Source organism: Vigna umbellata, chromosome 1 (genome assembly GCF_029865625.1).
Source record: "Vigna umbellata cultivar VRB3 chromosome 1, Vumbellata_1.0, whole genome shotgun sequence".
Taxonomy (NCBI): domain Eukaryota; kingdom Viridiplantae; phylum Streptophyta; class Magnoliopsida; order Fabales; family Fabaceae; genus Vigna; species Vigna umbellata.
The window spans coordinates 42218743-42244384 of record NC_142165.1 but is presented as its reverse complement, the minus strand read 5'-3'; the positions used below and the strand labels follow the sequence as shown (position 1 = coordinate 42244384).

Sequence of the window (25642 nt, the reverse complement as noted above, 5' to 3'; positions counted from 1 at the left end):
TTTGTAAAACTTTTGGAACGTCATTCTTAAAACATATTATTAGAAATAAAATTTTTGGAATGAACTTTTGAGAACATATGAAATATATTTGTTTTCTAGAACAATCTTTTTGAAACATTTAATACTTTCAGAGTGAGTGTTTTTTTCGCAATGCATTCTCTCTCCACCATTGGCAATGAAAACGACAATGGTGAGTGGTGCAGTTCGAATGGAAGAGGGTATTCTAGTTTTTTCCGTTGGAATAGGGTAGTTAATAATGATTGGGGTGCAAGAAGAAAAAGTATAACCATAATTATCAATGGCCCATGAGTGGAAAAAAAATCCGCGACGCTGAGAGCGCTAATTGCTCACTCACGTTGCGCACGTGATGTCAAAGACGTCGTCGACAACGTATCGAGGTTTTTAATTTTCAACGCAAAACGTTTCGGAGCCAGATCGGATGAATTGAACCCGGACTAAGTTACATACCGCGGTTTCTCTTCGCCCGATTCCATTAGTCGATAATTTCACGGGCAATTGATTAAGTCATTTGACGCTTTAGCACCCTACTATCTTATCGTGTGATTAGTTCTTCTCATCGCATTCTTTTTCCTTTTACGCCATCAATTTCCGTGTCTATATCCTGTTGGCGCTTCTTCAAGGTCCTGCAACTTTCACAAATTGAATTGTGCCGAAGTTTGGTGCCAAAGTCTCGTGGCCGTATCTCTAATTGGCGCCGAGCTCACGGTGTAATATTTTCTGTCTTCGAATCAGCTTCTCAATGGAGGCGGATTTCGTGACCAATGATATGCTCGCACTCACACACGATGCTTTTGATGCCAACGATAATGTAAGCTTGTCGATTTTCGCTTCCACCTGTAGTTACTGTATTGTTGTAGGTTTTCGCTTTTTATATGAAGTATTGCTTAAACCCTTGCTTACGCTTGTTTTGTGGTTTTGATAATCTCAAGTTATCTTAAAATTTAATTTCGTTTATGTTGTTTGATGATTCACATGTTTGCTTAAGATAGAGTCGTGTATAGCAACTGGTTGGTTTCTTACGGTATTTCTTTCACCGGAACACTCGGTATTTCTTAATGAACAGGATGATGTAGCTATTGAAGGGGAAAGATGTGGAATATGTATGGATGTAGTTATTGACAGGGGAGTTCTGGATTGCTGTCAGCACTGGTATGTATTTAAAATATATTGTCGTATCTTAATCTCGCTGGTTTGATAGTGTCAATTTGTTTTATGGATTGTGCCTTGCGCCTTATCTGCAGACTTTACAGAAGTAGGTTTCATTATTCATTGTGCATGGTGAAGATATAGGAGAATGACTTATAGGGAAAAAATAGTAATTGATGATGTACTGGTAAAAGTCTAATAGTACATTGCTCTTGATTCAACTTATTGAGAGCTTTAAAGAAAATATAACTCAGAAATTATCCAAATATTCATGCTAATGGGTGCAAGTCATTGTTGGACTGGTTTTTGATTAAATTGTGAAGCTGAATCTAATATTATTTATAATAACATCAAAAGCTTTTTCCCGCTTGGTAGTTTTTTTGGCTAAGAATGATAAAAGGATAACTTACAATCTTCTGCTCTAAGAGATGCTTACTCTGCCTTCCTCTTTGGTTTTAAGAATTCTAATTCCTGCTCTTAGTAGATGAATATACCACGCTTTATTTCAATGTAAATGAACTTTTTAGTGATGGTGACTGGTAAACGCGGAGCAGTATGAACGAGCCTTCCATAGATAGTTTTCATCCCAAGTAAAGCGTGTTGTTTCATTACATACTTCATTTATGAGAGATTTAGGTGTATTATGGGGTTATTTACGGAAATGTTGAGATGTTCACTTATTGTATTTTTATCTGAAAACTTGATTATTTTTGGGGAAGTTCCAAAAAGTGCAAATAACTAAATTAAGTGGTGATCAGGGCTTAACTGAACCTTAAATTACCGTACTTTTTAAAATAGTTCAAAAACCTAAGTTGGATTTGTTGATTCGGTGCATGAACCAAGTCATATTACACTTGTTAGAACTACATTAATGGTTACATCTGAGTGTGGGAATGCTACACCTGCAACTAAAGGGTTGTGCAATTATGTTACGGAAAGCCTAAAGAGGACTAATAAAGATAGAGTCTTTGAATGGAACAAGTAGTTTGGGAAAAAGGTAGTTCATGAAGTGAAGTCGGCAAAGTAATTTCATTGTTATGCCTACTCATTCCAATGTTTCTTTCTTGGTGTTGTTCCATTGTATTATGCAACAGAAATGCACATCTCTCTCTATGATTGTGTGGTTATTTTTTGAGGTCTATGCCACTTTATATACGACAACAATGCCTTATCTCTTGAGGTGAAATTAGCTACATGGATCACATGCCGTTATTCTAATCACTTAAAGACTATCTTGACCAATTCCTCAAATTTCCTTATTAGCCTCCCTCTCCTCTTCATTGGGTTAAAAGCCACGCAGTCTACTCTTCTCATCAACGCCTCCCTTGGTATTCTTTATACACGGGCAAATATACCTTGTTAGTCCTATGCAATCACTTAATGAGATCTTCCGCAGGAGGATCTATCAATTCATAACCAATAACTTACCATAAAACATAGATGGAGCTCTTGGCCATGGTTTGGAAAAACAAGAAATAAAGAGTAAAGTAAAAATCAATTAGATAAGGTGAGAAGATGGAAATAACATGTCACCTTTGATGACTCAAAGGATAAGTCACTGTTGGTGTAATTCTTATGATTCATGAAACCTAACTAATTTGGCTCTGTTCAATAGAATTATGAATTATATGTGCAGTTCAATTTTATTCAGGCCTAGTTATTTTTTAGGATCTGAGCCTAGTAACTAATTTGGTTAGGTTAAATTGTTTATACTCACTCACCAAAATTGTTTTTGTTTTGCTATGCTTGCCTTTTGCTTTGGTGGGAAAGTTATAAATGTGGTATTGTAATATGAGGATTTCTTAGATGCCCATACATTCTTTCTGTACTATCTTATAGAATGTATTGTTTTTCTACCTTATCATCTTACTCTTTTTGTGATAATTTTTTATTAGTGTAAACTTCAGCTTCTTTTCTTCATGTATTATTTATTTGTAATACTATCTTAGTAAAGACAAAGGCTACTGGTGCATTTTTAGCCCCTCCAATTTACTCAGTGCAATTTTTCCTTATATTGAAACGTGTCATATGACCTTGGGGAACAAAAATTTTCTGGATGGATGCACAAGGTTAAAGGGATTGTTTTCATGCCTGTAGGTAGCATCTATTAGTTTTCACAATAATTTTGTTATGTTAAATTTTTATTCTTTACCTCCACTTAGTCCCATTAAATGTTTTTTCCCCTTAATTTCTCAGTATTTATATTGAAATTTTAATCTGAAGTTTTAGCTTGGTTTATTTGATTCACAGGTTCTGCTTTGTATGCATTGACAACTGGGCTACCATCACTAATCTTTGCCCACTTTGCCAGAATGAGTTTCAGTTAATCACTTGTGTTCCAGTGAGTGATATAAAATTGAGGAATGCTGCTTTTTCTTCATTGCTTTAGTATAACTCTTCAGGTTACAATTGAATTTGCCCACCTTATTAATTCTCTTCTAGACCGTGTACTTTGTTGCTTTGATTAATATTATTACGAAAATCTATGTTTTTAATGCATATAATACCTTGAAGATACAATTAAAATTTGGTGTGTGTGGCTAAACATGCGAAACTCATGATTGTGAAGGTATATGATACCGTTGGAAACAACAAAGTTGAGGATGATTCACTCCTTAGGTAAGTTTCCATCCGTTATGCATCTGATTGACAGTCTTATTCATTGTTTATTTATATCCAGATGCATAAGCCTAGGATTTTCTAAATTGGATTTCTAGTTGAAAGTCATGAATTTTGCATAATTCTAGGCATGCATCATTATATCTGAATTTTAAGGAAACAATTAACAGTTTCAGTACTAAATATCGACTAAATACTTGTGTTTGATTACTCAATTTTGAGTAAATACTTTACATGTTTATCATGTTTCCACTTTAAAAAAAGTTATATAATATTTTCACTGTTTTTCTTCATGATTGCAGAGATGATGATGATTGGTCCATTGAAGGGAAGAATAACACACTGCAATTTCCCTCATACTACATCGATGAAAATGTAATTGTTTTCAATATAATATAATTTTAGAATTACGTGCAACAAATCTTGACCTCTGGTTAATTAATATTAATGGCAACCTTGCTTCTAGTTTTTCTTGTATTTTTTGCACGAGCACTTATCCTCCATGCGAAGATCTTTTTATTCTTGTTTTAAGTTGATTTCTAGTTTTATATAAATGTCACTACTTTATCTAGAGTCATATTGTACATATAAATTATGGTATTTATATCCTTAGCACTCACTGTGTTACCTGTGGTTTGATTCAGTATATACATTGGCCTTATAGCTAACCTTAACTACAACAAAAGCCTTTTTCCTACTAGGTTAGGTAAGCTACATGGATTGCATGACACTATTCAATGATAAGTACACAACAGACACTTGGAGAACTCACCCTCAGAAGCTAGTTATTAAGGGATGAGAACCAAACACTTAAATACTCCATCTAGCATTCCATACTAAATGTGTGATTTAAGCACTCCATAATACCCAAGTTCCTATCACAACACCACCCCTAAGAGCTGACATCTCAGCAGCTCTCACTCCATCACAGTTCACTCAACTCCTTATTGGAAGTGAAAACAGGTTATGGCAGAAGCATTGGAGACCAAAATATAAAACCTCTAGATAAATAAAAAAATACAGAAATATAATTGTAATGCAAAAGTAATGGAGACAATCGCATGATTAATGATAATGTCTAGAAATTCAAATAATAATATCAAAGCAACAAAACACTACCAAGTTTAAGTTCAAGACTTTAAAATAACAACAAACGTAAGACAAGTGTCCTAAATTTGTAATTTTCTGGTTTTTTCTCAATTCCAACATCAATGTTATCCAATAGGCTAAATCCCTCCTCTTACCCTCCTTTGGAGATAAACTTGTCAATGTTAAGTAATTTTTCAGTTTCTTCATACTCATACTTAGAACTATCAAATTCCAGTTCATCATCAATCCTAAATTGAAAATTGTCTTTTCCCCTTCCTGTTGAGGCTGAAGTTGCACCTAGACCTTTCTTGGAAGCATGGGAAGATCAAATAACAATCACCACATGATGGTTGCCTTTTGTAATATTTTTGTTTTTCTCCTTGTATAAATTCTTGGCTCTCCAATGCTTGAAATTTCATAAACAGGTGCCCAATCAAGAGCGGGATCATCATAAAAATCAAATCATTCCCCTCATCCTCATTATCATTATCATCCACTTGTCCCTCTAATTGCTCAGTGCACTCTTCAATGTCATTGAGAACCATAGGATCTCTAGTATTGCATCTTGGAGCAGGTTGTTGGTTATACATTATCTAATCCAGATCATGCATTTTTTATAGTCAAACCTATTTCTCTTTGTTTGAATAAATCTGCATTGTGAAAAGTAAAATGTGAATTAGATTCTTCCTACTTTCTACAAAAATAATAATATTGAAATTAGCCATGGACAATAGTTATTACTCACTCAAATACATGCCATTTGCATTCAAATCCTGATGAGCTACATATCAAGCTTAAAATACAAATTTTTGCAAGTTTGGAGTTCCATAATTTTCAACACAACTAGTGCTTTTAACAAAATTAATGCACAACACTAATCCTCATGTATTTTATCATTTTGTAGGCAGTTATTTGCTTGGATGGCGATGACTGCAAGGTTCGTAATGGGTTGGCTACTGTTGAAGGAGATTCTGATCTCGATACATCAATAGCATGTGATTCATGTGACATATGGTAAACTTAAATAAACATATTAGGTTAATAAGTTTAAGATGTCATTGAGTAAAATTTTAGTTGGTTATTGTCTTTTGGAACTATGAAGTTGGGGTTGGATTGGTCAGCTCTATAATAGCATATTTTCCTTGGGTTTAAACTTCGCCTATAAGGTGTTTTGGCAGAAAAAAATGTTTCTCTTAGAAAGTGGGTTTAGAGCTAACTCAATCCTATGAAATTTGATTATAAGGTGAGGTTTGTAGTCATTTACATACTATAATTTGACCGTATCTTTAATTGATGAGATTTCCAACATACCCTCATGTTCAACACTATTGGGCTTGGTATGTGAATAACACCGTGAGTGACCATCTTAATGAATCTAGGATAGACTCTAATATCATCTCACAAAATAATTTAAGTTTAACTCAATTTTACAAAATTAACTCATAAGGTGCGAATGGGTCCCATTCATGGTAGTAAGTATCATACGATTCAGAATACGAATTTTACAATTCGATACGATTCAAGCCCTTCGCAATACGAATCATATGAAAACTCGAATCGCACGATATAGGTTTGAATTGTGTGAATCGTGAGCCGAATTGCGTTGAGTCATCAGTGACCACTAAACCAATTTGGGTCACCCAACCCATTTTGAAAACCCTAATTTTCTTACCTTTGTTTTTTCACACGATAAAAACTTGTCTCTCATTCGCATATCTCCTTCTCACATTCTCGTCTCTTGTCTCTCGTTATCTCTTGAGGTAAGGGCCTCTCATTCTCATGTCGGGTCTCGCATTCTCGTGTCTCGTTTCCTCTCTGTGTGCGCGCGAGGCTCTGCTTCGGTGGTGTAACGTTGTTGGAGGTCCTGCAGTGGTGGTGCGACGTTGTTGGAGGTCCTGCAGTGGTGGTGTGACGTTGCTAGAGGTTGTGCGGTGGTGGATGGCTTGAGTGATGTTGATCTTGGAGATGAAGATGATGAAATATCAATGATTAGAATAGAAGGTTTTTTTAGGTTGCTAGTATACAAGCAACAACCATAGTTTGTTTGTAGTAATTATGCAAATAGCAACAACAACACTTATTTTTGGGATGGCTATAATAAAAAATTTGTTTAGTAGCATATAGCCATAGTTAAAGGAATCTTATGTAGCAACCACATTGTTTTTTGAAGGCTGTGTTGCTGAAATTTTGTGGTAAATACACATAGATACAACCACTCTATTTGACTGAGGTTGTTTTGTTATTAATTGTATCTTTGCAAATTTATATATCTTATATATTTAAGTACATGTTACATTTTTTAATGTTTATGAATCTTACTATTCATCACGATACGATACAATTCCCGATTGAAAATTTTAAGCTCTCTGATACTCAAAACAATTCATGATTCAACTACCTTGGTCCCATTTATTTATATACCTGACATTATCTTTAATTGATGTGACACATGGGTTTTTCTTATAGTTTGACTACATATCTAGTCCCGGTGTGAAATTTTGAGCGGTTTCTTAGCTTGTCATAATGTATATGGATAAATTCATAATAAATAGTGATAGAAGCTTAGTTAAATCTAATTGGTGAATTAGAAATTTGATGGAAATCAAGGGTGTAGCCAGGCCTGAACATACATGGTTTATATGTATGCCTTATCAAAGAATGACCATCAATGATGTACAAGCTAGATAATGATTGTAATTATAACTTATAAAGAGGTGATGTAAATAATGTAGAGAAGAGCTTGCGTAAGTGTTTTAGTCACTCTTTAATGGGTAGGTGGTGAAATCAATTCATGAATATATTGTTACTGAATTTTATAAACAGTACCACATAATTTTTTCTTCAATTTCATTATGACAGGTATCATGCATTCTGTGTGGGATTTGATACCGAAAGTACTTCAGAGAGTACATGGTTATGCCCCAGGTAAATTGACTTCACTGGTTATTCTGTTGAATATTTTCGTTCTTCTAATTACTTTTTCTCTTACTTTAATCTCAAAGCTCGATCTGGTTTGTATTTGTTAAGATGCATGTACATACTGGCTACTAGCTTATAAATAATAATATAGAATTTGATATGTTCTAGCTGTCATAAATCAGATTGATAGAAAACATGGGTAGATAATTAATAGTATAAACAAAAATTAGAAGTTATTTATGATGTTATTAATTATGAAAATAATGTATTTATCCGTTGACAAAATTGAACCTACAAAGGATATCTTTAGCAAAACCCTTACTGACAGTATCTGATATCTTCTTTCCAACCTTTTGTATTCTAATTCAGGGTTTTGTTTTAGATGTGTAGCAGATGATGTTTCTAAGGGAGCAACTAATTCAAGGGAGAGGACAACCATGGAATGTAATGCAGACAATAGTAACAGTGATTGCCATGGTGAGGATTCCTTTTCAGGAAAAGTGTCTGTCTCTGTTGCTGATACAGGAGAAACGGCTGTTGTTGTCTCGATGGTTGACAGAGCAAAATGGGTTCCAGCAACAAGTGAGAAAAGCCTATTGCCTTTTGAAGTTGATGCGGATCCAATGACTGAATCATGTATTTTAATGTCTGACATAAATGATCAGCAAAGTGATGAACTGAGGACAAATTCATTACCAATCATGGAAGAAGAACTGGAATTATCTTTATCAAACAATAGTGATTTAAAGAAAAGTGCCAGTGGAGCAATGATTGAACCCAATGGCTTTGATGGAACCGAGTTACTTGACGAATCCCTTACCAAAACTAGTCCATCTAGAATTAAATCTGATATGGGTCTTGATCTTGGTTTGTCAGTGGGCACTTATTTACCTGGTAAACCAATTACTATATATCACTAGCTTTATGTGAGCCTGAAAAGTATCTATTGTAATCAGACTGATTGCCATCATCTTAATGTGCATATAGTTGATGATGCAGACAAGAGTGAACCGAAAGATCAAGCAACAGTTGTCCCATGCTTGACTTCAGAAAAATGTTTTTTGACAGGTACTCAACAATTCTTAGATATGTAATTTTTTTCTTTATTTCAGTCCACACTTGGACTGTGGGAAACCATTTATGGATGTTATTTGTGGCATTTAAACCAGTTCTTAAACCCATATAATGTTGATAATAAAATATTCTCAGGAGATGAAATTGAAGTCAATGCTTGTAAGGTCAATGCCAGAGTGGCTGGTGGAAAGAGAAAGCATGCTGATTTCAGGTAACCATTCATTTAAACTTTTATGATATAAAATGAGTTGTGTGCCATAGTCATCCTGTGTGTAGTGTACTGTATTACTCCAACATGGATAGTGAAGCAAACACTGACACGGACATGCTATATCACATACATGAGCCACATAAATGATCTAAAATAATAAAAAAAAATGTTTGTATATTCTTGTATATGCAGCTTTCTATGATAGTAAGTACAAGAATATTCTAAGAGATTATTTTTTAATACTTAATATTACATTTTGAAGTAATTTTTTTCGGAATGTTAAAGAAATATATTTTTTATAATACTAGTTTTCTTAAAATGCCCATCCATAGAGTTGTCAGATCAAGTGCTAGGGTCAATAAAAACTTTTTGGCAAGCGTCTGACATGTGCCATATTGTAGTTGGTATGGGAAATGTGTTTTGCACTCTTAACGCCTCATGAAAGGTGTCCCTATTGGATAGGTTATTCTAGAAGGATGTGTTACGGATATAACTCTGTTTAGTTGTCAGTCTATCATCTTGCAATCAACTCCTAATTAAGGAAATCAGTCACCCAGAATCAAGCTCCCAGTTAATCACCCTTGATTTTAGGAATTGATGCTTCCTTTTAACCATTAAGATTTTCGTTAATGCTCACTTATATTCTACACATACCAATATTAACTACTTCCAGTTTCTCACCACTCCTTGCTTTTGTTTCCTTTTTGGTTAGGGGGGAGTGAATGATAATAAATGGCCTGGTTGTTTGGTTACTCATCTTCAAGTGTCAGGATAATGTGATTCCCACTAAAGCAGCTATGCTATGTGGTTGTAATTACAGCCATTTAGAACCCCCCTCCTCTCCCCCATCTTTTTTTGAGGGAACACTTTAGATCTTCAATGTTATTCAAAATGGGGTAACAGATTATCATGGTAACAGACACCATGCCATAAATAATAGAAATGGACTGGGCCTAACTCAGCTGTAAAAGCTAACTCACCTTTGGAAGTATGTGGTCGATTACAAAATGTCATCATAATAGTGGTTCTGCTGGTTGGACCATAGCACTTTGAATCTTGATGAATTCTTATACTCACAAACAGGAAGACATAGGAGCAGTAGCCTAGATATTTTTCATACTCATGTACTATTAAAACTGCGTTAGTTGTCTATGATCTTTAAATGCATATTCTGTTGACATAAAAGTTTTAATTGTTTTATGCTTACCACCTGAGTAGTTCAAACCTTGACCTTTTTTTTCTTTTCTTTTTCCCTTGATTTTGTGATTTATGAGACAGTAATGGGCAAGTTTATATAAAGGCTGAGGATGGAGATGCCAAACCTGAACTTCCTGATGAAGTTGTGGCAAAGAAAAGTAAAGCTACTGACAGCCAAATGAGTAACACTAATGACACAGCCAATGATCATCTTTTAGAAAATGCTCCGAAGCACCCTGCTTTAAAAGATTCTCCAACAAAGGCAACAGTTACACCAGATATAATGAATATAGTTAAAGGGACAGTCCGAAGGCTTTCCAAGGGACATACTAGTACTAATGCTTGTGACCAGTCATCTGAAAATAAAGGAAATATGGCTGGGTTGAGGGTTAAAAAGATCATGAAGAGAAATTCCGAGGATAGAGAATCATCCTTGTTAGTTCAAAATCTAAGGAAAGAAATTAGAGAAGCTGTCCGTAACAAATCCTCTATAAACTTCGAGGATAACCATTTTGATCCCAAGCTTCTTGAAGCATTTAGGACTGCTATAACAGGGCCTAAAACTGAACTTGTAAACAAGTTATCCCCTGCAGCTATAAAGGCAAAAAAGTCAATGTTGCAGAAAGGCAAAGTCCGTGAAAATTTAACAAAGAAAATATTTGGTGCTTCCAATGGAAGAAGAAAGCGTGCATGGGATAGGGACTGTGAAATTGAGTTCTGGAAATATCGTTGCATGAGAGCTACGAAGCCTGAAAAGATTGAAACTTTAAAATCAGTTCTTGATTTACTAAGAAAAGGTTCAGATGGTACAGAATCAAAGCAAGTTTCTGAATGTCAAACCAAGGATCCTATACTTTCTAGGTTGTATTTAGCAGATACATCTGTTTTCCCCCGGAAAGAGGATGTAAAACCTCTCTCTGTGCTTAAAACTGTGGCTAACTCTGAGCAAACCAAACAAAACAACCCATCAGAGAAAGTACCAAATCTATCCATTGATAACAATACTATTAAAGCAACAGACGTAAACAATCTCTTATCAAAGATCAGTTTTGTTTCAAATGAAAAAAACGTAGACAAAAAGATTGTACATGGACCAGAAAGGACGCCAGTCTCATCAGTTGGTTCCAAAACTGGCACCAAGGAGTTAGGCCAAAAATCTGGTTGCATGAAGAATGATAAAAGAAAATGGGCCTTGGAGGTCCTTGCGAGGAAAACAGCCACAACCAGCGGAGGAAACACAGCAAATGGAAATCAGGAAGACAACTCAGTTTTTAAAGGAAATTATCCTTTACTTGTATGTAAATGATCTCATCTGACTAGTTTTATCTGCAATTGCTTTATTTACCTTTGATATTGCTATCAGAAATTGGCTATGGCTGTTCACTGTTTCTTCTTTCTGTTATTGTGAGTAGGCCCAACTGCCAAGTGATATGAGACCAGTATTGGCACCTTCTCGACACAATAAAATTCCTATATCAGTTAGGCAGGTATGCAGTACCTTGCGTTTCCACCATATGAAGTTACACACGGTAGATTGATGCATTTTTAATGAAGGCACCGATTCCTAATGACATTGGGATCAGAAAATATGTTCCAATTCCTTAGGAGGGTCATTCTTGTTTCCTCATTTTAGAACTAATATTTATCATTTAGTTATCTTGTGTTTTCAAATGTTAAACAAAACATGTGATTGCCAGTGGTTTTCCCACATATCCCGTTATGGGTCATATAATATAAGTCAAAGTTTCTCACCAGAAAAAGTGATAGAATCTTAAACTTTTTTAATAGTTGATTCTGCCCAAGATAAAAGTCATAATTGACTGGTTGCCAGATTTTAGGGTTGGAATTAAAACTGGTACATGCCAATACAAATTTCGAATAGTTTAATCTTGTTCCCCTTTTGGCATGTTAATGGAGTTGAATATTATTTAAGTAATGGCGCAGGAGTATTTCCAAATGATCAATTCAAGATTCTTTATTTGTGTATACGACTCAGATAGTTGGATTTCTTCTCTCTTAAACTTCATTATTTTGTGCAGACACAGCTTTACCGCCTGACAGAGCGCTTATTGAGGAACACAAATCTGACAGTGATTCGCAGAACTGGCATTACAGAATTAGCTGTTGCAGATGCAATTAATATTGAAAAAGAGGTTGCTGACAGATCAAATAGCAAGCTTGTGTATTTGAACCTTTGTTCGCAGGAGCTCTTGCATCGCACAAATAACACAAAATCTGATGTAGCCACAGATACAACTCCAGCAGCCTCATCAGCAATGCTTAATGATCGACAATCGGAACCAAATATGGAAGATCTTTCAGCTGACCCTGCAGTTGAAACGGCCTTGAAAAATGCTGGTCTGCTGTCTGACTCCCCACCTAGCAGTCCGCATGAGAACAGAGAAACATGTAATGGTGACATGTTGGGGTCCGATAATATACTTGAACTGGATTCGAATCCTGATCTGGATATTTATGGTGATTTTGAGTATGATTTGGAAGATGAGGATTATATTGGTGCTAGTGTTACACAGGTTTCAAAACCAAAACAAGAGCAAAATGAGTCAAAAGTGAAACTTGTTTTCTCCACCATGAACTTGAAAAAGTCAGATATCGCTTTGGATTGTGCTGACGGTGAGGGGCCTGAAAGAAATGAAGTGCCAGGAGAGGCATCCTGCTCGCCAAATTGTCACAATGATGCAGTTCATATGGATAGGTCTTCTCTTTCTTCAGAGCTCCTACCCTTCGAGAGCGCTGTTGAGCCACTTGACAAAGAATTTGAAGAATTATTATACGGCCCTGACAAAGAACCACTAATAAAAAAATTTCCAGCTGGTGAATCAAGATCATTACATGGAGATGGCAAGACAGAAACTCTAAGCGTGGCCAATGACTACCATAATGATGAAGAACTTGCTTTGAATAATGCAATAAAAGCTTCAGAACAGGGGAAGGAGAATCTCACGGAAAAAAATTCTGATACTACCATCACCGACCAGTCTTCCAATATATCTGAAGCCGGTGAAAGTTTCCAACGGAAGGAAGGGAAATCTGATGTCATTGCTAAGCAGACTGACTCGGTAAATCATACAACTAAAAAGGTATTATAAAATTAACTTTCCCATATAACTTATTTCTCTAGTTTTTGTTAAAAAGTAATGCTGTGTGCTATCATTTATGTTTTCTTCCATTTTTATATTTTCCTTTATGATTTTCATATTTCTGTAATATTACTGGAATTTGTACAGGTAGAAGCTTACATCAAGGAGCACATCAGACCACTGTGCAAGAGTGGTGTAATCACGGCTGACCAATACAGGTGGGCTGTTGCAAAAACAACTGAGAAGGTTATGAAGTATCATTGCAAAGCAAAGAATGCGAGTTTTCTCATAAAGGAAGGTGAGAAAGTAAAGAAACTTGCAGAGCAGTATGCTGAAGCAGCCCAACAGACCAAAAAAAATTGATTCATACGGTATCATTTCATCCTCAACTAGTTTTTTCTTTAGTTTTTGCCTCAGCCTTTGTTTTATTATGGTGCTATACTTGCTTTATGGAGCAGCAGCCATGATACGTCAGATTTAGTCTTCACCTCGTCAAATATGTGAATAGAGCACACAATGGAGATTTTTGTTGAATGAAATTGATTTTAAAAACATAATTTGGTTAAAATTGATTTTGACATACAGTGATTTAGGATGATTTTTTTATTATCTAAATTTAGAATATTTTGTTTGACACAGTTATTTAAAATTATTTTAATTCAAAATTTAATTTGAATTAAAATCAATTCTTCAACACGGGATTGAAAATACTAATATTTTCATAAAATTGTATGAATTGGTATTTTAACGTAATTTAGGATATTATAACGTGAATCTTAACTCATTTTTACTCGGATCTTCTGAACTAAGAATCTGAGTTACAGAGTATATTTTCAAATATTAATGTTTGATTTGATTACTAATTGGGAATTCGGTTCCACTCCATTGTATTATATCTGCTTCTGCACCATTTTCGTATAACAACGACTACTCCATCTTGTCCCATACCTATGAATTTCACATTTGGTCAATTCTTACTTAAAAAATGTCAATTACTAGAAAGTAATTTTTTTTTAGTTTTGTCTTTAATAAAGTTACTCATTTAAGTAATTTATATATGACGCAGAACGTAAAATTGGTAGATACAACATAGCTGTTATATAATTGTAAAAATTTAAATGTAATATATCTTGAATTAGTTTAAAACTTGACATAATAATGGGAAATTTTGGTAAATTAATTATTACTATTAGTAATCAGTTATGAATTATAGTTGATTATTGCAATATTCTTTTCGCATATGATGAAATTATGCACTACGTTTTTTTATTATTATTTTAGTGCACAGGAATAAGATTCTTCATTTGGAACTTAAAATTATCGTATAGTTGTGTGGGTCTTAAGCAGACATGACATTCATCTTCTGTAATTATTTACTCCATGCTCAAAATCTATTAAAATGTGGCTAATGTTTCAGGCATGAAAAGATAGATAACATTCATCTTTTTCAATTATTTTAATCTATACAGGTGAAAGCTTACAAATGATCAAAACACAGTACATTCGTCAATCCAGAGCATTAATCAGTACCAATCCAGAGAGTACACTCGTCAATAAGATGAACCCATAGACGCAAAGATGTAGATCTGAACGGAAAGTTATAAAGGTTGCAATACAAGTTGAAATGGAGGAAGAACAAAGGTATGAAGTAGAAACCAAAGAATATGAGAACGGTTTGCCTTTAAATCGTAATATGAGAGGTTTCTTATTGTCATATAACAGCAATACTGTATGTCTGGATTGTCGTACTTTTTTATGGATGTGCGCAGTTTATACGTTAAAAGAGATGTGGGTCAACGTGTAATCAGTGAGTTGGATTTTGGTTTTCACCGCCATGGATTCTCAGAGAAGTCAAAACACATCTCCATTGGGTTTCGTTTGAGAAATTCCATGTTGAATAATTGGTTAAGTTTTCGAATTATTCAATCTGTAAATCCTAAATCCTACTAGATACATTACAACTAATTAGAACTCAAAAATAGATCCGATGTTCCAAATAGAGTAATCCAAAATGTTTTTATGGATTATATTATCTAAAAAAGTGTTCTGAGTAAACAATTCGTCTTAAGAATGGAATAAATTATGTTTGCTAATCTAAAAAGTACATTAGAAAAATTTTAGAATGAGTGATCTTGAATAATATTTTTTACATTTTAAATTGGAAAATTTGTAAGTAATTTTTTGGACACATAATTCCCAATTTTTTGGACACAATTTTAAGACTTGAATTAAATACAAAATAATAATAAAGACGAAAAATATCCTTTTCAAAATTACTGGAGGAGTAAATTGGTCAGCTGCAGTATAGCATTATATTGTTGTTCAAATTACTTTTCCTAAAAATGTATTATAAAATGTACTTTAATTGTAATTTTATAATTTCTTAATTTTACATAATATTAGAATTAACATGTCATGTTAGCGAGACCAATTTGTTTCAATTTACTTTTTTCATCACGAATTACATTACATTCACATTCATACAAATAATCCAACCATTAACCAAAGTGTGATAAAAATAACCCTTGCACTTCAATATTGTTTTTTAAAATCAAATCAACAAATAGTATGCTTATAGTTTATGTAGCTATTTTTAAAATTATTTAGTTCAAAACTCGAATAAATTAATTTAAAAGGAAATTACTTTAAATAAAATCTACAAATTTAGTATAATCCGTTTTGATAAATTTAAAAACGTCACACTTAATTTATAAAAAAAATGTTACATATATAATTTTTTATGTTTAGATAGTTTAATTTTTATTTTTTAAATTAAATATATTTTTAATTCTTAAATTTTGATTTATTTTTTTACATTTTAAATTGAATTTCATTTTTGAGTTATATTTATATTTTTTTATGTTTAATGTAGTTACTTTTTTTTAGTTGTTAAATTTTGATTGATTTTTTTTACAGTTAAACTGAATTCTAATTTAAGTTATTTTTAGTTATTAAAATTATAAACGTCATAGACGAATTTTAATTTTGTATTTAAATTTAATAGTTATAAATATGCTTAATTTTTATTTTTTCTGTTACATGACCTGTTAGTCAATTCTCTCATTTTTGTTTTTTGCAATGGACTATCTATTTTTTTAATAAATTACCATTTTACAAGCAAGAGGAAGGTTGAGAAATGGGAAAAGTGTTGGTGACTGGAAGAAGAAATGATTATGTATCTTGTAACCTTTCTCTAAAAAAAATAATGAATACATGTCTTTACATTCAATTACATTGCTAAAAAGAAAAAGAAAATTAGCGCAATTATTTATAAAAATCATAATTAATTATTAGTATTTTATTATAATAATAAATAATTAGTTTAGATCAAATTATTAATACCAAGTGAAATATATTTTTTCACTCATTTATTTTTTAACTAAATTCTCTCTCTTTCCTTTTTGTGTATTTCTTACCTTTTAGCATAAGCTTCTCTTCCTCTTCTATCTGAACTACAAGAGAAGTAGAGTGAGAAAAAGCTTTATCCGATTGGTGAAAATCTAACACCAAAACAGAACGAGTTGCAGATTCCATTTTTGTTTTCAAGCTCATCTCCTTTCACTTGCACTTCTCAAGTTGCACCAAACCCTAATTCCATAAACCATTTTCATGCATTTCTCTGTCCATTTATGAATTCATCATAACGATGAACATTCTCTCCTCGCCCCACTTTCACATCACCAAATCCCACTACCACCACCGCCATGGGTCACCCAAGCAAACTCCGAGGCGCGTTCCGACCCACCTTCTTCTACGTAGGTCACCCACAGTGCTCTGCAAGTCCTCCTCCGCGAGCGGCGAACCCGGTTCGGATGATTTCGTGAGCCGGGTTCTGAAGGAAAACCCGAGCCAAGTGCAACCCAAGTACCTAATTGGCGACAAGTTATATACTTTGAAAGAAAAGGAGAGTTTGGGTAAAATATCAACTTTTGGTATTTTGGATGTGCTGAAGAGGTTGAACCCGACGAAGCCTCAGAGCAAGAGTGAGAGTGAGGTTTCTGGAGAGAGAAACTCTGTATATTTGAAAGACTTGCTTAAGGAGTATAGAGGGAAACTTTATGTTCCCGAGCAAATTTTTGGGTCGGAGTTATCAGAGGAAGATGAGTTTAACAGGAATGTAAACGAGTTACCCAATATGAGCATTGAGGAGTTCAGGAAGGCTTTGAGTAAGGACAAAGTCAGGTTTATAACTTCAAAAGGAGGAGGAGGAGGTAATAGGGATTTTGTGGTGGATTTGAAGGAAATTCCTGGTGATAAAAGCTTGCACACAACCAAATGGTAGAAAATAATGGAATTATATTCTTAGTTATGCAGCTTGTTTAAACCGAGCAATGCAGTGTTGTGACAGATTGTGATTGTGTGTGGTTTTACAGGGTTCTTAGGCTGGGTAAAGGGGAAGCTCGAGCGGTTTTGGCTGACTACAATGGACCGCGATACGAAATAGAGAGGAGGCATGCTCTGGTTGTTAATCCTTTTCTCACATATGAATGATTTTCATGAGATTAAACTATTCATAGAGACCCTAGTCTCTATTGTAAGTTTTACTGCTGATAAGAGAAAACTATAGGTTTTAGTTCCTTCACTTGCATAAAAGTTATTTTTTGACCCATTTTGTTAACATTGCAGAAGACTTTCTGGCGATAAACTGCTACAAAAGAATCGGTGGTCATATACCACTACAGAAAAAGCTGTGTAGGATGTAATGCTTATAATTTTCTCATATAGAGACTAGAACATAAAATAAAAACAACTATAGGCTGATGTATGGTTTAACCTTTTTCTTATATTAGTGTTAGTGCTAAGGGGGGATGGTCAATTACCTTTGTTTGTTTTACATTTCGTTGTCTTTTTTCTTAGTTATGTATGCTTTCTTACCTAGTTTGTAGTCAGACTCAGATTTGGCAAGATGCATGAATAAATAGATACTTTTTATGGGTGATCATAGTGTCATTTTTCTTTTGACTCTTAATTTATTTTGCCGCAGTCTTGGGTGGGTAAAACGCCAGAGTACCCTCATCCAGTTGCATCTTCCATATCTAGCAGAGTGATGGTTGAGCTCGCGGTGGTGTCAATCTTCATGGCTTTAGCAGCTACTCTAGTTGGAGGCTTCCTTGCAGCAGCATTGTTTGCTGCCACCAGTTTTGTATTTGTGGTGGCTGTCTATGTTGTGTGGCCTATAGCCAAACCGTTCCTCAAGCTCTTTCTTGGTCTTGCACTAGCAATTTTGGAGAAGATTTGGGATAATTTTACTGATTTTTTCGGTTATGGTGGAATTTTCTCTAAGATATCTGAGCTCTACACTTTTGGTGGAATATCTGCCAGCCTTGAGGCATTGAAACCAATTATGATTGTAGTTTTGACTATGGTCCTTCTTGTTCGTTTCACTCTTTCAAGAAGGCCTAAAAACTTCAGGAAGTGGGTAGGTGACTGAGTGATCCACTAATTATGCACGAATCATTGAACCAATATTGTTCTGTGGATTTGTTTCATTAGTATGGTCTAATGGATGTTTCTTTGATACACAGGATCTTTGGCAGGGAATAGACTTCTCACGATCTAAAGCTGAAGCCCGTGTTGATGTGTGTTAAAACCTACATTTATTTTTAGTTTCTATTCTTAAAAAAGTTAATGTTATTTTTAGTTTTCTAGTCTTAATTTTCTTTACGGATTCTCTTATTCATATTTCTGGCTTTGGAAAAACGTTGCTTCAGGGTTCAACGGGAGTCAAGTTTGGTGATGTGGCTGGAATTGATGAGGCAGTTGAGGAACTTCAAGAGGTTATCTTTTTTTCACATGTTTGGTTGTATTTATGGGTGTGAAAATAAGTTTATTATTTGCTGATGCAGAAGCTGAAGCCATTTGCTGTGAGACACCAATAAAAGAAGAGTTATAACCAAAAATAAGCATATGAATTAACTTTTTGTGGAAAATTTAGTACATTTTTCTCCATGTCGGTCATAGACATCTTTTGTCACTTTTACAAATATTATGAGTTGAAGTATTTTTCCGTGAGCATGAAGTGAATTTTTTTTACTCCTTAAACTTTTTTGCGTGCAATTTGCATGCTTTTGTTAAACTTTTTAAAACATAATTCAATTTAGATTAACATATTCCAAAAATTGCTCTCTAGCTAATTTAACTCTTCTAGACGAATAAAATTTTTCACTTTAACATTCTGGATGGCTCCACAATATTAAGAGTTTCAACTTGTTTATGCCGCTGTGCCCAACTGCAAAACTGCCATAATGCATTAATGCATAAGCAACTGCATTAAGAAGACGAGAGAAATTATACCTGTATTTCAGATTAATTATTAGATAATTTTTCCTTTAACTATTTTGAATAATATAACTTATCCTTCTCAATAGTTATTTGCTTAACTATTAATATGCATCTCTCTTCTAATATATTCTAATTTTTATATTCTGCATTATATTCCTATGTCTTATTTTAATTATCTTTGTAGTCTATTATATTGAATGAAAACTTATGAAAGTTATTTATGATTTTGTTTAGTTGGTGAGATACCTAAAGAATCCTGAGTTGTTTGATAAAATGGGAATCAAACCCCCTCATGGTGTTCTTCTTGAGGGTCCTCCTGGATGTGGAAAGGTCAGATTCTTGTTCTCCAGTAATGCTTGATATAAGATTCTGTTTTGTCTGGCAGATGCTTAAGTTTTGTCGTGCTTTTGCAGACCTTGGTAGCCAAGGCTATAGCTGGTGAAGCTGGTGTTCCATTTTACCAAATGGCTGGATCAGAATTTGTGGAAGTTTTAGTTGGTGTTGGTTCTGCGCGTGTTAGGGATTTATTTAAAAGGGCCAAGGTAATCCTACTCCTTTTTCCTGATATTTAATTTTAAAATCACGTATTTACTGCTAATTTACTCAGGTTCTTGAGTCCTTCTTTCATGTTCCTCCTCATGACTTAATGTGAACTTAATGTGCATGTCAATCATGAGGTGACTAGTTACGGGTATTGGTCACTTGATGAAACAGTATATCTTCATGCTTTTTGCTTTGTTCAATCAATTCTGTTGAACGTTTTCAAGGACCACGGGTTCTTATGAAAATTTTCAACTGTTATCTCCTTATGTATTGTTCATTTGTTCACTTAAAGTTAGTAAACTTTTATGTGTTTCAGTTCCTTGCTCTCTAAAGTAGAAATAATGTTAAGAAGAATATTCATTAAGTATACTTCTTGTGTTTTCAAGGACTACGGATTCTTATGAAAATTTTCAGTTGTTATCTCCTTTATATATTGTTCATTTGTTCACTTAAAGTTAGTAAACTTTTATGTGTTTCAGTTCTTTGCTCTCTAAAGTAGAAATAATGTTAAGAAGAATATCATTAAGTATACTTGTGTTTTCAAGGACTACGGATTCTTATGAAAATTTTCAATTGTTATCTCCTTTATTTGTTCACTTAAAGTTAGTAAACTTTTATGTGTTTCAGTTCTTTGCTCTCTAAAGTAGAAATAATGTTAAGAAGAATATTCATTAAGTATACTTGTGTTTTCAAGGACTACGGATTCTTATGAAAATTTTCAATTGTTATCTCCTTTATATATTGCTCATTTTTTCACTTTAAGTTAGTAAACTTATGTGTTTCATTTCCTTGCTCTCTAAAGTAGAAATAATGTTAAGAAGAATATCCATTAAGTATACTTCTTGTGTTTTATTTGGCAATTTCGTTATTTCTGCTTTGCTTGTTGCAAAAAATGTGTGCATGCCTTGTGTCATGAAGAACCAATATATCGCTCAATACGAGATACGACTAAGTATAGAGCTGTTTCTCAGTTAATTTTTTTAAAATACAGATATAGATTGTAGAAATATGATGTTTCTATTGGAGAGCTAGTGATTGGTGGATGCTTAAATGTTTGTTTTTTCTTTGCAGGTAAACAAACCGTCAGTTGTATTCATAGATGAAATCGATGCATTGGCAACCAAGTAAGACTATATGCATTTATGTTGAGTTTATAACTTTACAGATTGTATAAAGTTGTGGATTGTTTGTATGTCCACGGTATGTGCTCTTATTTATTAGAGAGAATGGATTTATATTGTCCAATTATACAACTTAAGTCAAACGAAAATGTTGATTTAGTAATTTAGCTGCTAGAATCGTAGTGGAACGTATTATATATTGAATTCACAGTCAATTGTAACTTGTGAGCTTCCTGATCAGTCTGTATAAGTGCATATTAAGTAATTATTATTAATGGCACCATATTGCAAGCATTCTTGATCCATTGGTTGGTCTAATCTAGTTATTGATTCTCACATACGCAATTCTTACAAGTCAGAATGCATAGGGGAAAGCAGCATTCGGTTTCTTCTGTTTAGTATTTTTAAGTCCATACTTCCAGGCATTACCATAATATTTTTGGCACATACCGTAATTATTGATGGGAACTTCTTGGAAGTTCTATTTAGTTCATGAATGGTGATTGGTAATTGAATAATGACATTTCTATATGTGGTCTTAATTTTAGCTTTTTTTTAAGTGTTAAATAAGCACATTCTAATTGAAGAAACATGTTTAAAAAAATTATAATGATTATTTACGTTTTTTGGGAAAAAAACAGAAATACTTCAAAATACTTTTTCAGTGCTTCTCTTAGAAACTAAGGATTATAGATTTTTTTAAAAATCAGTTTTCTTTTTATTCCTTTTTAATATTTACACAAAAAGATCTTACTGTAAAAACAATTGCCATGCTGGCGATTTTGCTTGGTTCCATCTGTCTGTTGACATCTGGAGTCCCCTAAGCATGCACCCTACCTGATTGTGAAATCCATGCTTGATTGATTAGGCGACAAGGTATCTTCAAGGAGTCCAAAGATCACCTGTATAATGCAGCCACGCAGGAAAGGGAAACTACATTGAACCAATTGTTGATAGAGCTTGATGGTTTTGATACTGGAAAGGGTGTCATATTTCTAGCAGCCACAAATCGCAAGGATTTGTTAGATCCAGCACTTCTTCGTCCAGGTCGTTTTGATCGCAAGGTTCCTTCTTAACCCGAGTTAGTAAATTTTTTCTCACTTTTAGTTGGGTTTAGTGTAAAGTATTTTGTTTTTGCGATGGGCCAATCAAGAAAGAATAAGCATAAAGGTTTTCTTATTTCTTGTTTCCAAACTGTTTGCTGTTTTTAGAAGTTAAACAACAAGAAACTTGTATAACAAGTGCAGGTTTTTAAAGATTGTTTAAATCAAAATGTCTATTTTTCAATCTTTAAATTAAAAAAATAGAACATTCGAGTTATTTTTATATTTTACTCTCATTTCCATTGCCCTTGCCCATATTCCTCCTTGTAACTTATATCTTTCACCACAACTGTGTAATGGCTAGTTTCTGAAAATTGTTTTAAGACAATTTTCAAAATATAAAATAAAAAACATAATTAAGCACACCCTAAGCTCTTTTGGTTTTGCTATTAAATGCTTTGATTAAAGCACAATCTTCTGGTGCAAACAATGGCTTTCATGTCCACCACATTTATTAGTAGTTCTTTCTAGTTTCAATGGTATGCTGTTAATGTTTTTAATTTTTCTTCTGTAGATCAGGATTCGCCCTCCTGGTGCCAAAGGAAGGCATGATATCTTGAAAATCCATGCTAGCAAAGTAAAAATGTCAGAGTCTGTTGATTTATCCAGCTATGCTCAGAACCTACCTGGTATGAACTCCTGTATTGCTCAATGCATTTTGCATCCTGATATCCAAACACACATCTTAATTTCAGGATGGTCTGGAGCAAGATTGGCACAATTAGTCCAAGAGGCCGCCCTTGTGGCTGTGAGGAAACGGCACAACTCAATTCTTCAGTCAGATCTGGATGATGCAGTTGACAGACTTACAGTGGGACCTAAACGTGTTGGAATAGACTTGGGTTATCAGGGACAATGTCGTAGAGCTACTACTGAAGTGGGAGTTGCATTAACTTCTCATTTGCTCCGGCGATATGAGCATGCAATTGTTGAATTCTGTGATCGCATCTCAATAGTACCTCGTGGTCAGGTCCTTGTTCAGCTTCCTTCACTGTATTATCCTTTCCTATCTTCTACAAGTATTCTGTCAATCTTTTCCAGTTCTCTTATTTGAGGTATTACCAGTACCATATCTGATACCATCTGCAACACGGGTAATCTGGTAGAAAAGTATTAAAGCTCAAGCATGTGAATTTTAAAGAATAAATAACTGTATAGAGTTCATTTGTGTTTAAAAGATGTGTGGTCAAGGTGTCGGTAGAAAATGTAGCTCTAGATAGAAATAAAAGAAGAAATATCTGTGTGGAGCCTATGTGATGTACATGCTACTTTATTTTCATTTGTATAAGGCCTACCATATTCTATCCGTGATACAATTCCTGTTTGATTGGTAGGTTTTTACTTAAAAGGTTGCTATTTTTAAAGGGTGTTTCTATAATTTTAACTTACAAAGACCACTTCCTTCTGACAGACATTATCTCAATTGGTATTTCATCGACTTGATGATGAATCATATATGTTCGAACGTCGTCCTCAATTGCTTCATCGCCTTCAGGTATGTAAATGTACTCCTGAGTATACCAGTTTCCTTTTTCTTGTTCCAATTATTTGTTTCAGTTTGAGCCCTTGTTGACGAACAGGTTCTGCTTGGAGGTAGAGCTGCCGAGGAGGTCATATATGGACGTGACACATCAAAAGCCTCAGTTGATTACCTTGCTGATGCATCGTGGCTTGCACGCAAAATATTGACCATGTTAGCATGATTACTGTTTTTTTATACCTTCGACTTTCTGCCTATTTTCTTGTTCTACATAAGCTCCTTTTCACCTTCTCTACTTGCAGATGGAATTTGGAGAATCCGATGGTCATACATGGAGAACCACCACCTTGGAAGAAGTCAGTTAAATTTGTCGGACCAAGGCTGGATTTTGAAGGGTCTCTTTATGATGACTACAACTTGATTGAACCACCACTGAACTTTAAGATGGATGATCAAGTTGCACAAAGGACTGAAGAGTTAATAAGTGAAATGTACCGAAAGACTGTGTCTCTCCTTAAGAGGCACCATGCAGCTTTACTTAAAACCATTAAGGTAACTTCGAGTAAGATCATAAAGAGAGTTATATTAATTTGTGAAATGTTATCACTATGAACTCTAGAACCAAAAGGTTAGAAAAGAACTTTATGAGCACACAGTTTATTTCGGTTACAACATCTTAAGATATCAGATACCGTACCAGCTTAACACCACTGCAACGATTTATCATTCTGTGCTTTACTTTTGTGTGACAAAAGATCACTTTGACAGCTTATGAATTGGCACTGCAGGTACTTCTTGATCAGGAGGAGATCAGTGGTGAGGAAATAGAGTTCATTTTAAACAAATACCCTCCACAAACCCCTTTATATCTTTTGGAGGAGGAATATGCTGCCAATCTTCCATTCAACAAAGAACAAGTGCATGATTTGGAGTATGCCTTAAAACCTCAGTCAACCGAAGAAACCATGTGACTTCTTCCTCGTCTAAATTTGTTCCTGGATTCCTGGTTCGGTAGCTGATCTTCGGCAACATTCGTTCTACGGAGGGCTACTTCAAAGCTTACATTTTTCACTGAGAACAATAGTATATGTATTTTGTTGAGCCATAAATTTTGATCATGCAATTTGTATGAAACGCGATTCATTATAACTGGTTTTAGAGGCCTTTTCTTCCCATCTTCACAACGAAAATCTGAATCCTTTGCCTTGAAAATTAACATAATTTACCAGATGGAAAGTGTCTCTCGCAGAATTCTTTTAATGTCTGTTAGATGTAGAAAGCTCTACACTTTTGTATAGTGTTTTTTCTTCTATATCATGTATACAATTTTTTACACCTCTCTTGTACATATTTCCCTTCCCAATATATTTATTAGCATTATTTAATAAAAGTATATAAAAAGTTGAAACAATATTTTAAAATAAAATTAGTTTATAATTAGTTTAAATAATTTATTTATAAAATATAAACATATTTTTATTGAATACACTAATAATGATATATAACGTATAATCATTTGACGTTATAGAAGGCAACGGGTATAGTTCAGTTCCTGGATTCTTATGCATAAATTGTTAGTAAATTCAGATGTCTGTTTTCCATTTATTGAATCAAAATTAATTGTAGGAAGTCTTAAATTACATAATTAATATAAAACTCAAGACTTTAGTATTTTATTATTTTTATTTATTTTATATTAATTTTTAAAATTAAGGATATATATTAAGCTTGTATCG

At 34.0% G+C, this 25642-nt stretch overlaps 2 protein-coding genes across 8 annotated transcripts; both read left to right on the top strand.

The window, feature by feature from the left end:
• The first annotated feature begins 398 nt into the window (after positions 1-398).
• LOC124824215 (RING/U-box protein) lies at positions 399-15298 on the top strand. 7 transcript variants are annotated; one of them, XM_047296617.2, is made up of 15 exons: positions 399-829; positions 1085-1170; positions 3418-3508; positions 3737-3786; positions 4089-4161; positions 5780-5889; positions 7735-7800; positions 8177-8688; positions 8794-8862; positions 9004-9079; positions 10358-11570; positions 11689-11763; positions 12316-13377; positions 13525-13748; positions 14847-15298. In XM_047296617.2, the coding sequence occupies exons 1-14, from the start codon at positions 761-763 to the stop codon at positions 13738-13740; spliced, it is 3768 nt and encodes a 1255-aa protein (XP_047152573.1). In that variant the 5' UTR covers positions 399-760; the 3' UTR covers positions 13741-13748; positions 14847-15298. The 7 variants fall into 7 exon arrangements, with proteins under 7 accessions (XP_047152573.1, XP_047152571.1, XP_047152574.1 ...); XM_047296615.2 differs by having other exon boundaries at positions 8782-8862; XM_047296618.2 differs by lacking the exon at positions 399-829 and having other exon boundaries at positions 1112-1170; positions 3418-3569; positions 8782-8862.
• A 1515-nt stretch (positions 15299-16813) lies between these two features.
• On the top strand, positions 16814-25241 carry FTSHI1 (FtsH extracellular protease family). The gene is made up of 15 exons (XM_047296620.2): positions 16814-17655; positions 17751-17838; positions 18362-18796; positions 18903-18956; positions 19089-19154; positions 19894-19989; positions 20073-20201; positions 21274-21326; positions 22192-22387; positions 22941-23055; positions 23122-23396; positions 23838-23921; positions 24007-24119; positions 24209-24458; positions 24695-25241. The coding sequence occupies exons 1-15, from the start codon at positions 17024-17026 to the stop codon at positions 24875-24877; spliced, it is 2769 nt and encodes a 922-aa protein (XP_047152576.1). The 5' UTR covers positions 16814-17023; the 3' UTR covers positions 24878-25241.
• Positions 25242-25642: the final 401 nt, after the last annotated feature.